The sequence below is a fragment of the Oncorhynchus mykiss genome, chromosome 21 (genome assembly GCF_013265735.2).
Source record: "Oncorhynchus mykiss isolate Arlee chromosome 21, USDA_OmykA_1.1, whole genome shotgun sequence".
NCBI lineage: Eukaryota > Metazoa > Chordata > Actinopteri > Salmoniformes > Salmonidae > Oncorhynchus > Oncorhynchus mykiss.
In genome coordinates this window covers 42,722,561-42,737,812 of record NC_048585.1, presented here as the reverse complement: position 1 = coordinate 42,737,812, position 15,252 = coordinate 42,722,561, and the positions used below count along the sequence as shown (strand labels likewise).

The following is a 15,252-nucleotide window of genomic DNA, read 5'->3' as shown; positions in this document are numbered from 1 at the left end:
AAGGTAATGACTGAAGTGTCTTATTTAAAAATTAATAATAATTTGACTTGTCTCTGAGAATTGTCATTTTGGGCATGACTTCAACTAAACTGCAATACCAGAGTGGGCCTGTAGGTTCAGTGAATAGCGTGCTTCCAGACCGGAAACACTGGGACTGGTTCTCAACCCCGACACGGTTGTAAAGGGTTAATGAGAGATGACAGATCTGCTGGGACTGGCAGACACACTCCTTCTCTTTCCTCTCCTTTTTTTCTCTCCTCTCTTCTCCTTCTTTCCCTTATTTAGGCTACCTTCCCTCTCTTTTCTCCTCTCTACCTTGTTTTGTCTTCTCTGATTCCTCCCTCACATTTAGTCTTCTGTAACTCTTGCTCTGTCTGTCACTCTCACTGTTTGTTTGTCTGTCTGTCTCTCTCTCACACTGTCACTCTCTCTCATCTGTCTTGTGGTGGTGTGTTCGCTGTGCTGCAGGATTGGGTTTTTGTGTCTGTGTGCATTTCTGTCGTCTGCAGTTGTCTGTATCTGTCATTTTCTTTGTGTGTGTGTGTGTCTGTCTGTCGTTCTGTCTCTCTCCCTGTGTGTGTGTGTATTTGTGTGTATGTGTGTGTGTCTGTGTCTGTGTGTGGTCACAGTGCTGTGCTTCAACATATGCTGTGTAGGAGCAGAGGCCGGGAGAGAGACCTGCAGGGGCGGGGTCAAGCCTTCTGTCAACCTGGCAGCTCTCTCTGTGTGTGTGTGTGAGGGGAGGTTTTAGCCTGATCCTGATATCTGCTGCCCTCGAAGGAATACAGTGCATGATGGGAAAGCTGAGCAGACACATCTGACACTGTGAATCACCTGCCATGCCACTGCCAGAAACCTCTCTGTTTTACAGACACACACACACACACACACACACACACTTGACACAATATGGTTATACCTAGAAAACGTGTCATTACACACATTCAACAACACACACTCAGCATTATTTTGCTGCCAGTTACTGTTTTCTATGTCCACTGTGGGAATATGCTCAGCTCTGTCCCCACCCTACTGCTGCAGTATCTCTCTCTTTCCTCCCTTCCCCTCTCCCTCTTTCTCTCTCTCACACCATCCCCTCTATCTCTCCCCCCTCTCTCCCTTCCCCTCTCTTCCCTCTCTCTCTCCCTTACCCCCTCTTTCCTCTCTCTCTCCCGCTCCTTCTCTCTTCCCCTCTCTCTCTTCCCCTCTCTGTCTCCCCTCACTTCCATCTCTCTCGCTTCCCCTCTCTCACCTCTCTCTCTCCCGCCCCCTCTCTCTTCCCATCTCTCTCTCCTCCCCCACCTCACTCTCCCGCTCCCCCTTTTCTCTTTCCCTCGCCCTCCATCTCTCCCTCCCCATATCACCCCGCCCCTCTCTCTGTCGAGTGAATAATAGATGATGTGCTGTAGGTACAGAGTGCTGCTTTCTCTGTCAGATGACACAGACTGGGAGGAGGTGGCTCGTGTTAATGTCTGTTTCTACTGCAAGTATGTGTTTCTACTGTGATGATGTGTGTTTCTACTGCAAGTGTGTGTCTACATTACATTTCAGTACTGCAGATCTTCTTTCCTGGTTCTCCCCTATTTAACCATCACCATCACACACACACACCCACACACACACCCTCTGCAGCAGTGTCAGTTCCAGTGTTATAGATCGTGCGGTGTGTGTGAATGTAGTGGGAGCAGTGTGGACTGGTCTGGATAAACAGGGATTACAGGGAAAACAGTTGAGCCTGGCCCAATCTCTCCCTGCGCCTCATCAATCCTGTGTGTGCGTGTGTGCAAAGGCTCAAATTCCTTCGTGGATCGATAGTGTTGATCTGAGGTTATTTAAAGTTCTGCCTCGGCTCAGAGAACTCAATAGACCTGAAGACATCTTAGCTACCCAACCTCATCTGACATCACACTTTGGTTTAAATACTATTCAAAATCATATCAGCTACTTTATCTGGGCATAGTCCCAAAACTGCAAACCCTGCCCATCTGGCACTCCAAGCAGGCTAGAGAAAACACTCAAAAGTATTTGAAGGATTTTCAAATACTAATTGACCCCAGGTCTGGAAGACATTTTAGTTGTTCTATCTCCACCCTGATCTGAGGCCAGGGTTTATATGTGGTCACAGGTTATGTGACGAGAATCAGTGTACCATCTAAACTGCTGTGAAATGTCTTTTCCATAACCAAAAATATTGTGTTTTCAGCTGTTGGAAGCTGGTGTACACAACCGAAAGTAAAAGCCGCAAAAATTAAACTTAAGGGCAGACGGGATAAAACGCATCTACCGCTTCTTAGACTTACTTTCAATGAAAATTACATATCTATAACTCACATTTCTATGTGAATTTGGTCGGGTTGCGCAAAAAGTTACATATTGTACCTTTAAAATCTCTACGAGATCGGTGTCCCTATACTGGGACGGTTGAGTTAACGTCCGCTAATATGATTAGCATGACATTGGAAAGAACAAGAACATTTCCCAGGGCATAGACATGTCTTATATGGGCAGAAAGCGTCAATTCTTGTTAATCTAACTGCACTGTCCAATTTACAGTAGCTATTACAGTGAAAAAATACCATGCTATTGTTTGAGGAGAGTGCACAACAGCAAAAAACTGTTATCACTGCAACTGGTTTGATACATTCACTTCTGAAGGTAAATAATGTACTTACATTCAGTAATCTTGCTCTGATTTGTAATTCTGAGGACCCCAGAGATAAAGATTTAGCATAGTTTTGTTTTATAAAATCAATTTTTATATTCAAATGTAGTAACTGGGTTCTACAGTTTGAACTACTGCTGTCTCTGGCTCCACACCCACCCCGCCCGGCCATCTAGATGTGTGAAAGTTAGTATATAAGATAATGATCCATCATGCATGACATTCCTGGCAGTGTGTAAACTTAAATGTTTTATTACGATATAATTTTTGTATGTTCTCCATAGTTATGTGTTTGAAAATTTATCAATTGACCAATTTGGCACATTTGGGCAGGCTTGATTTAAAATACTGTCCAGTATTGCAATGCTTCACTGGATCAACCTGAAACTTTGCACACACACTCCTTCCATCTAGTGGCCAAAATATGAATTGCACCTGAACTGCAATACTATATTATGGCCTTTCTCCTGCATTTCAAAGATTAATTTTATTTTACTTTTTTTTGAAAACACGTTTTTTTGTTTGTATTGTCTTTTACTAGATCTAATGTGTTATATTCTCCTACATTAATTTCACATTTCCACCCACTTCAGAGTGTTTCCTTTCAAATGGTATCAAGAATATGCATATCCTTGCTACAGGCAGTTAGAAATAAAAATGTAAAAAAGGGTCAGATCCTTAAGAGGTTGCGTCAAACTGATCAGGGAACAGTGTTTATGATTATTCCAAAAACATCCATCTTGCTTGCAACGAGACACTAAAGTAATACTGCAAAAAATACAACACATTACTGAGTACCGCTCTCCATATTTTCAAGCATAGTGGTGGCTGCATAATTTTACGAGTATGCTTGTAATCGTTGAGGACTGGTGAGTTTGTCAGGATACAAAATTAACAGAATGGGGCTAAGCACAGGCAAAATCCTAGAAGAAAACTTGGATCAGTGTACTTTCTGCTAGACACTGGGAGATTAATTCACCTTTCACCAGGACAATAACCTAAAACACAAACACTAATCTACACTGGAGTTGCTTACCAAGAAGACAATGAATGTTCCTCAGTGGCCGAGTTACAGTTAAAGACTTACATCTTCTTGAAAATCTATGGCAAGACCTGAAAATTGTTGTCTAGCAATGATCAACAGCTAATTTGACAGAGCTTGAATAATAAATAAATAATAATCGGCCAATGTTGCACAATCCAGGTGTGGAAAGCTCTTAAAAACTTGTTGTTTTCACTTTGTGATTGTGGGGTTTGTGTGAAGATAAGTGTTAGGAAAAATGTATATTTAATACATTTTTCATTCAGGCTGTAACACAACACATGTGGAGTAAGACAAAGGTGTATGAATACTTTCTGAAGGCACTGTATATACTGTACAGTACAGAGGCCCAGCCCGTATCCCTGATCTTATTAGTGTGTGAACAGCATCCCATTGCTATAACCCCATCCCATACTGACTAGTAATAAACTAGGGGTCGCCAATTAATTTCAGCCTTGGGCCAATTTTTCCTTGAGTGGATGGTCGGGGGACATAGTACATACCGGTACATAGTTATAAATAATTTGCACACTGAAAAATGACTGCAAGAATCCCAAACAGATATATTATTAGATATTTTTTTAATATTTTTTTTTTACAAACCTTGATTAAGTTTGCCTGGCTACCCAGACTTCTTGCTCCGGCCAAACGCTACACCACACCCAGAAGACGTTAGTTTTGTCTCCACAATGAGTCTGGATCTGAGTACCTCCCCGATGATTTCTAGAACGGAAAAATATTCTAGCTGTTCTGACCGGTCCCGGAAACCGGTTGGGCCAGAGCCAGAACACACGTGGGTGAAGTGGCGGCTTGAAAATGTCTCTTTGGCTTTGATACTCTGGTTGGAGATGATCCTCTGGTTGGAGATGAGAGGCCAGTACATCAGGAGATGTGGAGGAGGCCGTAGGAGGGCAACAACCCAGCAGCAGGACCGCTACCTCCGCCTTTGTGCAAGGAGAAGCAGGAGGAGCACTGCCAGAGCCCTGCAAAAGGACCTCCAGCAGGCCACAAATGTGCATGTGTCTGCTCAAACCGTCAGAAACAGACTCCATGAGGGTGGTATGAGGGCCCGGCATCCACAGGTGGGGGTTGTGCTTGCAGCCCAACACCGTGCAGGACATTTGGCATTTGCCAGAGAACACCAAGATTGGCAAATTTGCCACTGGCGCCCTGTGCTCTTCACAGATGAAAGCAGGTTCACACTGAGCACATGTGACAGACGTGACAGAGTCTGGAGACGCCGTGGAGAACGTTCTGCTGCCTGCAACATCCTCCAGCATGACCGGTTTGGCGGTGGGTCAGTCATGATGTGGGGTGGCATTTCTTTGGGGGGCCGCACAGCCCTCCATGTGTTCGCCAGAGATAGCCTGACTGCCATTAGGTACCGAGATGAGATCCAAAGACCCCTTGTGAGACCATATGCTGGTGCGGTTGGCCCTGGGTTCCTCCTAATGCAAGACAATGCTAGACCTCCTGTGTCTGGAGTGTGTCAGCAGTTCCTGCAAGAGGAAAGCATTGATGCTATGGACTGGCCCGCCCGTTCCCCAGACCTGAATCCAATTGAGCACATCTGGAACATCGTGTCTAGCTCCATCCACCAACGCCACGTTGCACCACAGACTGTCCAGGAGTTGGCGGATGCTTTAGTCCAGGTCTGGGAGGAGATCCCTCAGGAGACCATCCACCACCTCATCAGGAGCATGCCCAGGCGTTGTAGGGAGGTCATACTGAGCCTACTGAGCCTCATTTTGACTTGTTTTAAGGACATTACATCAAAGTTGGATCAGCCTGTAGTGTGGTTTTCCACTTTAATTTTGAGTGTGACTCCAAATCCAGACCTCCATGGGTTGATAAATTTGATTTCCATTGATCATTTTTGTGTGATTTTGTTGTCAGCACATTCAACTATGTAAAGAAAAAAGTTCATTCATTCAGATCTAGGATGTGTTATTTTAGTGTTCCCTTTATTTTTTTGAGCAGTGTAGTATCCCTGCACATTGTAAATATGGTACTGGAACTGACCCTGTATATACTTTGCTTACTTACTTTATTGTGTTCTTATTCTTATTTTTATATCTTGTTTATTTTTGTTCTACCTTGTTATTTCTAGTATTACAGTGTTATTGATTACTGCATTGTTGGGGTTAGAGCTAGCAAGAAAGGCATTTCACTGTACTTCTGCATGTGACATTCAAACTTGAAACACAGATTTACCACCCTACACCACCTCCTGGGTCTATGATGTGAAATAGAAATTGGATGAATCAGACTGTGGCTGTGAGACAAATGAATTATATTACTTTTATATTACTTTAGAATCCCTGAGGGGAAATGGATTTGTCAACGCAGCAAACAAAATAGACTACTATAAAAACTCTCCCTTCTGAATGAACGCTCCATCCACTCCACCACTGTTTTGATCTCCTCCCATCAGGTCGGACATACCAGACAATGAAATGTCGCTCTGAACTCTTCGGTAGGAGTTTCATCCCTGGGGCTGTCACTATAATGAACAATTCTATGTACTGTGCCTTCAGAAAGTATTCAGACCCCTTGCCTTACAGTGCCTTCGGAAAGTATTCAGACCCCTTGCCTTACAGTGCCCTCAGAAAGTATTCATACCCCTTGCCTTACAGTGCCTTCAGAAAGTATTCAGACCCCTTGCCTTACAGTGCCTTCGGAAAGTATTCAGACCCCTTGCCTTACAGTGCCCTCAGAAAGTATTCATACCCCTTGCCTTACAGTGCCTTCAGAAAGTATTCATACCCCTTGCCTTACAGTGCCTTCAGAAAGTATTCAGACCCCTTGCCTTACAGTGCCTTCAGAACGTTTTCAGACCCCTTGCCCTTGACCAATTTGTTACTTTACAGCCTTATTCTAAAATGGATTAAATATTTTTTAAATCATCAGCAATCTACACACAATATCCCACAATGACAGTGAAAGAAACTTTTTCAAATGCATAACAAATTAAAACAGAAATACCTTATTTACATAAGTATTTAGACCTTTTGGTATGAGACTCAAAATTGAGCTCAGGTGCATCCTGTTTCCATTGATCATCCTTGAGATGTTTCTACAACTTGATTGGAGTCCACATGTGGTAAATTCAATTGATTGGACATGATTTGGAAAGGCACACACCTGTTTATGTAAGGTCCCACAGTTGACAGTGCATGTAGGAGCAAAAACCAAGCCATGAGGTTGGAGGAATTGTCCATAGAACTCCGAGACAGGATTGTGTCGAGGCACAGATCTGGGGAAGGGTACCAAAACATGTCTGCAGCATTGAAGGTCGCCAAGAACACAGTGCCCTTCATCATTCTTAAATGGAAGAAGTTTGGAACCACTAGAGCTGGCCTCCCGGCCAAACTAAGCAATTGGGGGAGAAGGGCCTTGGTCAGGGAGGTGACCAAGAACCCGATGGTCACACTGACAGAGCTCCAGAGTTCCTCTCTAAAGAAGGGAGAAACTTCCAGAAGGGCAACCATCTCTGCAACACTCCACCAATCACGCCTTTATGGTAGAGTGGCCAGACGGAAGCCACTCCTCAATAAAAGGCACATGACAGCCCGCTTGTTTGCCAAAAGGCACCTAAAGACTCTCAGACCATGAGAAACAAGATTCTCTGGTCTGATTAAAACCAAGAATGAACTCTTTCAGGTTCTCTTTCTCCCTGCCTGAATGCCAAGCGTCACGCCTGGAGGAAACCTGGCACCATCCCTACGGTGAAGCATGCTGGTGGCAGCATCATGCTGTGGGGATGTTATTCAGCGGCAGGGACTGCGAGACTAGTCAGGATCGAGGGAAAGATGAACAGAGCAAAGTACAGAGAGATCCTTGATGAAAACCTGCTCAGGACCTCAGATTGGGCCGAAGGTTCACCTTCCAACATGACAACGACCCTAAGCACACAGCCAAGACAAGGAAGGAATGGCTTCAGTACAAGTCTCTGAATGTCCTTGAGTGGCCCAGTCAGAGCCCGGACTTGAACCAGATCGAACATCTCTGGAGTGACCTTAAAATAGCTGTGCAGCGACGCTCCCCATCCAACCTGACAGAGCTTGAGAGGATCTGCAGAAAAGAATGGGAGAAACTCCCCAAGTACAGGTGTGCGAAGCTTGTAGCGTCATACCCAAGAAGACTCGAGGCTGTAATCGCTGTTAAAGGTGCTTCAAAAAAGTATTGAGTTAAGGGTCTGAATACTTATGTAAATGTAATATTTGCTAAAATTTCAGAAAATATGCTTTTGATTTGTCATTATGGGGTATTGTGTATGGTTTGATGAGGGATTTAATAACATCCATTTTAGAATAAGGCTGTGACGTTACAAAATGTGGAAAAAGTCAAGGCGTCTGAATACTTTCCGAATGCAATGTATTGTGGAGTGACACTTAAATACATTTTTCTAACTAGAACATTAGTCTCCATTACTAACACCTGTGTGTGGCATGGGGCACTGCATGCCAGCTTTGTCTGTGTGCCAGCCTTTGCCAAGTCTCCAACCATCCCTCTCTCCATCTCTCTCTCTCTCTCCTTCCTCCCAATCTCTTTCGCCAACCCCCCCATCTCTCTCCTTCCTCCCCATCTCTTTCGCCAACCCCCCTATCTCTCTCCTTCCTCCCCATCTCTTTCGCCAACCCCCCCATCTCTCTCCCGCCTCTCTCTCCCCCTCCCTCCGACCGTCTACCTCCCTTTCTCCAGTCTCTCTTGTTAACAGTGGTAGCTGTTCAGATCTAATGATGTCGTAGTAGTAGAGCCAGTCAGTGTTAAATATCAACCGCTCCTGTGCCTTTTAACACTCACTGACTGAAGGTTGGGATTCATTACCTGGGCAACGCTATTTTGTGCATTCTAAAAAGCCTCCGAGGAAAGGTATCTTGCTCTCTTATTTTCTCTAATTACCATGCATTTTGATATATTTCTCTAGGTGTAAGGTCTCTTGCGCTCTTATTTTCTCTAATTATCATGCATATAAATATGTTTCTCTAAGTGTGTTGTGCTTTGCTGGACTATAAATGTTTTGTGATTTTAGAACTTCCAGGCCCTCCCAAGGCAGCCGGTGCAGATCACTAAGAAGCAATATGTTCAAGGTACAGTTAATCACACAACACACACACATTCAAATTCAAATCCGGTCGAATTATGCATTATGCACAGCCTCTCCATATGTTTAAGGTAAAATGAATCACCCCTCCCACACTCGCACACAAATACACACACACACACACACACACTGATCTTTTTTTGTACAGGCTTCCTACTTTTCACTCTGTCATTTATGTTAGTATTGTGGAGTAACTACAATGTTGTTGATCCATTCTCAGTTTTCTCCTATCACAGCCATTAAACCCTGTAAATGTTTTAAAGTCACCATTGGCCTCAATCCCCGATTTCCTTCCTCTCCGGCAATAGTTGTGTACAGGAGATTCGTCACACTAGTCATGCAGACATGTACACGTTCTCCTTTTATTCACCCTGGTCATCACTAGTTCTATGGTTCTCTTTCTCCCTGCCTTCGGTGAGTCGTAGGTGCTAGCATTAGCACCCCCTGCCCTGCCACTCACCCATCATATCCCCAGAGCACCTACTCATCAACTCTATCTCTCTCTCACTCTCTCTCACTCTCTTTTTCTCTCTCTCTCTCAATTCAAGGACTTTATTGGCATGGGAAACATATGTTAACTTTGCCAAAGCAAGTGAAGTACACAATAAACAAAAGTGAAATAAACAATAACAATTAACAGTATACGTTACACAGAAGTTCCAAAAGAATAAAGAGATTTCAAATGTTTTCTACTGCCAAGTTTACACCTTCACTATTACAGTGGAACGCTTTGTCCATGAAGTTGTCTATAAGGAATTTAATTTGTTGTTGCCTAATTGTTTTTTGGAAGGTTTCCACACTACTTTCCTTCTATTTATAGAATTTCTTAATATTATTCACTTACTTTGACGCCTCATGATTGAGTATTGCTCTGTTCAAGTAGACTGATTTTGCTGTGATCTGATAAGGGTGTCAGTGGGCTGACTGAACGCTCTGAGAGACTCTAGAATTGAGGTCAGTGATAAAGTAGTCTACAGTACTACTGCCAAGAGATGAGCTATAGGTGTACCTACCATAGTAGTCCTCTCTCTCTCTCTCTCTCTCTCTCTCTCTCTCTCTCTCTCTCTCTCTCTCTCTCTCTCTCTCTCTCTCTCTCTCTCTGTCTGTCTGTCTGTCTGTCTGTCTGTCTGTCTGTCTGTCTGTCTGTCTGTCTGTCTGTCTGTCTGTCTGTCTGTCTGTCTGTCTGTCTGTCTGTCTGTCTGTCTGTCTGTCTGTCTGTCTGTCTGTCTGTCTGTCTGTCTGTCTGTCTGTCTGTCTGTCTGTCTGTCTGTCTGTCTGTCTGTCTGTCTGTCTGTCTGTCTGTCTGTCTGTCTGTCTGTCTGTCTGTCTGTCTGTCTGTCTGTCTGTCTGTCTGTCTGTCTGTCTGTCTGTCTGTCTGTCTGTCTGTCTGTCTGTCTGTCTGTCTGTCTGTCTGTCTCCCTCCCTCCCTCCCTCCCTCCCTCCCTCCCTCCCTCCCTCCCTCCCTCCCTCCCTCCCTCCCTCCCTCCCTCCCTCCCTCCCTCCCTCCCTCCCTCCCTCCCTCCCTCCGTCTCCCTCCCTCCCTCCCTCCCTCCCTCCTCCTACGCTCTCCTTTTTTCACCTCTCTTCCTCCATCAGTCACCCAGCCCCTCTTTGAAGGTGATTGAAGCCCTAATCAGTCCTTATTAGAGGTGTTACACTGGGTTTTGTTGCCCTGTGTGTGTGTGCGAGTGTCCAACGTGTGTGTGTGCCTGTGACGTTGATGGTGAACAGTAGGGGACGTTTTTCCTCTTTTACTCAGTCGGGGTCAGCACTTACCTGCCCAGGATAATGACGTGGCGTTAGATTCGTCCTGATGGGATTCTGATTACCTCAACCAACGACCCAGTTCCTTACCTAGCTAGTTTACTGCTAACCACGACCCAGTTTCTTACCTAGCTAGTTTACTGCTTACCACGACCCAGTTTCTTACCTAGCTAGTTTACTGCTAACCACGACCTAGTTTCTTACCTAGCTAGTTTACTGCTAACCACGACCCAGTTTCTTACCTAGCTAGTTTACTGCTAACCACGACCTAGTTTCTTACCTAGCTAGTTTACTGCTAACTACGACCTAGTTTCTTACCTAGCTAGTTTACTGCTAACCATGACCCAGTTTCTTACCTAGCTAGTTTAATGCTAACCATGACCTAGTTTCTTACCTAGCTAGTTTAATGCTAACCATATAGTGGATGATGGACTAACTGTTCATCTCTCCCTCTTGTCTCTTTTTTTCTCTCATCTGTCTACTACATCTCTTTCTTTCTCTCTCTCTCGCTCTCTCGCTGTCTTCTCCATCGCTCCTATATATTTTCCCTACCTCACTATTTCTCACTATTTCCTTCTCATGTTTCCATATAGAAAAAAAACACTTACTTAATTATTTTTTCCTCTTTTAATTGAAGTCAGGAGATGTCCTCTAGTTAACTTCTCACACATGTTGTATTTATAGGGCTGCCAGTTAATTAAAGCACTGACTGACTGGCTGACTGGCTAGGAAACTCACCAGCACTACTCACTATAGAATGGAGAGATGACAAGGCGGTTATAACACATGTATAACCTGAACAGTGTAATTACATTATTCAGGCTCACCGTAGGCTGGTAGCTGTGTTATATCTTTATAAAAGTGGAAGTTGGGTTTTATAGCTGGGTATTTCATTTGAAATTCACTTTATTTTCTTTAGTCCATTCAGTAACACTTGCCACTGTTTTCCGGGGAGTCCTGGGTAATAGGATTGTACTATATTAACATGGTTGGTACAGTAATGTGGTACGGTAGGTTCATGGTGGCTGTGTGTTTTGGTTCTCTAAGGAAAGGAAGCGGAGGTGGTGACGGTTCACCCACGGGCCATGTTCATCCCCCAGGATGGCTACACCTTCCTGGCTGCAGGTAGGCAAAAGTCACACTGGCCATATTATTCATTATTAGTGTACTTGTGTCAGCAAGTTATTCCACATGCTTATTGTTATTATTCTCTTTTTTTATACTGCTTGAAGCAAGCACTCTTTTTTTTGGGGGGGGGGGGGGGGGGGGGGGGAATGTACCTTTTCTAGTTGTTGTTTTTTTGTAAAAAAAAAACTTTTAGAACCAAGACACACACAAAATATCAATTGAGTGAATGTTTCACTTTCAGGGGTTAATGTCGTTTTCCCTTCATTTTATTTTGCCAGGCTCTAATAACCAGCCATCTGAGATGTAGGCGTAGATTATACTGTATGTATGTATGTACAGTTGAAGTCGGAAGTTTACATACATGTTAGCCAAATACATTTAAACTCAGTTTTTCACAATTCCTGACATTTAATCCTAGTAAAAATTCCCTGTCTTAGGTCAGTTAGGATCACCACTTTATTTTAAGAATGTGAAATGTCAGAATAAGAGTAGAGAGAATTATTTATTTCAGCTTTTATTTCTTTCATCACATTCCAAGTGGGTCAGAAGTTTACACACACGCAATTAGTATTTGGTAGCATTGCCTTTAAATTGTTTAACTTGGGTAAAATGTTTTGAGCAGCCTTCCACAAGCTTTCCACAATAAGTTTGGGGAATTTTGGCCCATTCCTCCTGACAGAGCTGGTGTAACTGAGTCAGATTTGTAGGCCTCCTTGCTCGCACACACTTTTTCAGTTCTGCCCACAAATTTTCTATGGGACTGAGGTCAAGGCTTTGTGATGGCCACTCCAATACCTTGCCTTTGTTGTCCTTAAGCCATTTTGCCACAACTTTGGAAGTATGCTTGGGGTCATTGTTCATTTGGAAGACCCATTTGCGACCAAGCTTTAACTTCCTGACTGATGTCTTGAGATATTGCTTCAATATATCCACATAATTGTCCTACCTCATGGTGCCATCTATTTTGTGAAGTGCACCAGTCCCTCCTGCAGCAAAGCACCCCCACAACATGATGCTGCCACCCCCGTGCTTCACGGTTGGGATGGTGTTCTTTGGCTTGCAAGCCTCCCCCTTTTTCCTCCAAACATAACGATGGTCATTATGGCCAAACAGTTTTATTTTTGTTTCATCAGACCAGAGAACAGTTCTCCAAAAAGTATGATCGTTGTCCCCATGTGCAGTTGCAAACCGTAGTCTAGCTTTTTTATGGCGGTTTTGGAGCAGTGGTTTCTTCCTTGCTGAGCGGCCCTTCAGGTTATGTCGATATAGGACTCGTTTTACTGTGGATATAGATACTTTTGTACCTGTTTCCTCCAGCATCTTCACAAGGTCCTTTGCTGTTGTTCTGGGATTGATTTGCACTTTTCGCACCAAATGTTCATCTCTAGGAGACAGAATGTGTCTCCTTCCTGAGCGGTATGACGGTTGCGTTGTCCCATGGTGTTTATACTTACGTACTATTGTTTGTACAAATGAACGTGGTACCTTCAGGCGTTTGGAAATTGCTCCCAAGGATGAACCAGACTTATGGAGGTTTACAATTTTTTTTCTGATGTCTTGACTGATTTCTTTTGATTTTCCCATGATGTCAAGCAAAGAGGCACTGAGTTTGAAGGTAGGCCTTGAAACACATCAAGAGGTACACTTCCAGTTGACTCAAATTATGTCAATTACCCTATCAGAAGCTTCTAAAACCATGACATCATTTTCTGGAATTTTCCAAGCTGTTTAAAGGCACAGTCAACTTAGTTTATGTAAACTTCTACACAAAGTAGATGTCATAACCGACTTGCCAAAACTATAGTTTGTTAACAAGACATTTGTGGAGTGGTTGAAAAACAAGTTTTAATGACTCCAACCTAAGTGTATGTAAACTTCCGACTTCAACTGTATGTATGTATGTGTGTGTGTGTGTGTGTGCTTAGGCCAAGATGATATGACCCTTAGGACTTATCGATTGTCGATGCTCTATCTTTGGCCATCTTATTTTCTTCCTGTTGGGATCAGTAGGAAGATGCTAGTTGGTAGTGATTTTGTCACTAAACAAAATCTCGCTGGAGCAGACCTTGCCGAAACAACTATTACACACACACACATGGGCAAAGCACGTCCAGACACACACACACAACCCCCCATCCCACACGTAGTATTCTCTGGGCTACAAATGTGATCTGACGCATAAAACAATGATGGAGAGATCTTTAGAAACTCCCCTTTATAAGCCTATCATCATCAGAAACACACACACACACACACACACACACACACACACACACACACACACACACACACACACACACCCACACCCTTTATCAGCCTATTATCAAAGCACACTGCACTAAACTAGCTATATTTATTACCAGCCAACCAATATTAAACCCAGACAGGCCCAGCTCATCTAGCACAGTCAGGCAGACACTATTTATAATTTTATAGCCGATTTCATTCGGCTGCAGGAGGGAAATGTGATTGTTTTGTCATTTTTATGAGAGGAGAGGGGGTGATAGGGTTCCGGCGGAGAAAATTGTCTAGGCCGCTGTCGAGAGTGACACTGTTGAGATAGACCAATGACTGTATATGAATGGACAAAGCCATCGATCATGTGACATCATTCATTCCTATGTGAAGACTCAGTAGTGCATTTGAAACCAAGGAAGCCGGTTAAGATGGCATCTCATGGCGACAGCATGCGCAGTTTGAGCTACTCCAGGAAGAGACGTTGCAGGCTAGCTCAGTGCTGCCGTTTCTCATTGAGTATCTCAAGTTGAAGGCCGACCGGGGTGCTGCCATTGGCAACTCAATTAACCTTATAACTTATTCTATGTGCAATTTTTAAATAATCTGTTCAAGGACATACATCTGGTGTCCTAGAAGCCAATGTGCCGGTATGTGTGTGTCTACATTTGCAAGATGGGAGTGACTCGTGTGTGTGTGTGTGTGTGTGTGTGTGTGTGTGTGTGTGTGTGTGTGTGTTTGTGTTTGTGTGTCATGTATGTTCTTGTTTTCTTGTGTGTACATGTGTTTGTGTGTCCTTGTGTTTGTGTGTCCTCGTGTGTGTGCATGTGTTATGAAGCTCATCAAAAGACATCGGTAGCTAGCTAGATAGTAATTTGGCTAAAAACAATGTATTACCGCGCTTATCGTTGCTGCTCAGCGTTACCATGGCTTCAAACATCGCTGTCGGTGATGTCGAATCCAGCGTTTTTAGCTTCAGAGTTATTCGTTAATGTTCTGTAGCTGTACCGTTTCGTAGTTAGATGTACTTTCTCTGTTAAAAAACGGAGCCAGTGGCTTGTGCGTGAGTATCAACAACATACGCTGTGACATTGTTGCGTGAGACCAGTCATTGAGTACGGCCATGTGTAACCCCACCCACCAGCCTACTTGGTTGGAGGTCAGTACCGGGTATCAAACGAGGCTGGATATATCCCGCTTGGTTCCAGGAATCAAGCGGGCCATGGGCAAGTGGGAATGAAATAGAGGAACCGTGATATTCACAGCAAGGCATGGCCCTGCAGTGGAAAAACATCATTAGAGGCTAATAGCTGA

General features: G+C 43.8%; 1 protein-coding gene across 1 annotated transcript in view; it reads left to right on the top strand.

The window, feature by feature from the left end:
* Window positions 1-15,252, top strand: part of poln (polymerase (DNA directed) nu) — an 81,606-nt gene that overhangs the window by 40,262 nt on the left and 26,092 nt on the right. The window contains exons 15-16 of the mRNA XM_036956511.1: window positions 8,740-8,797; window positions 11,623-11,700. Coding sequence (XP_036812406.1) covers window positions 8,740-8,797; window positions 11,623-11,700 — 136 coding nt within the window. The remainder of the gene's footprint in view (window positions 1-8,739; window positions 8,798-11,622; window positions 11,701-15,252) is intronic.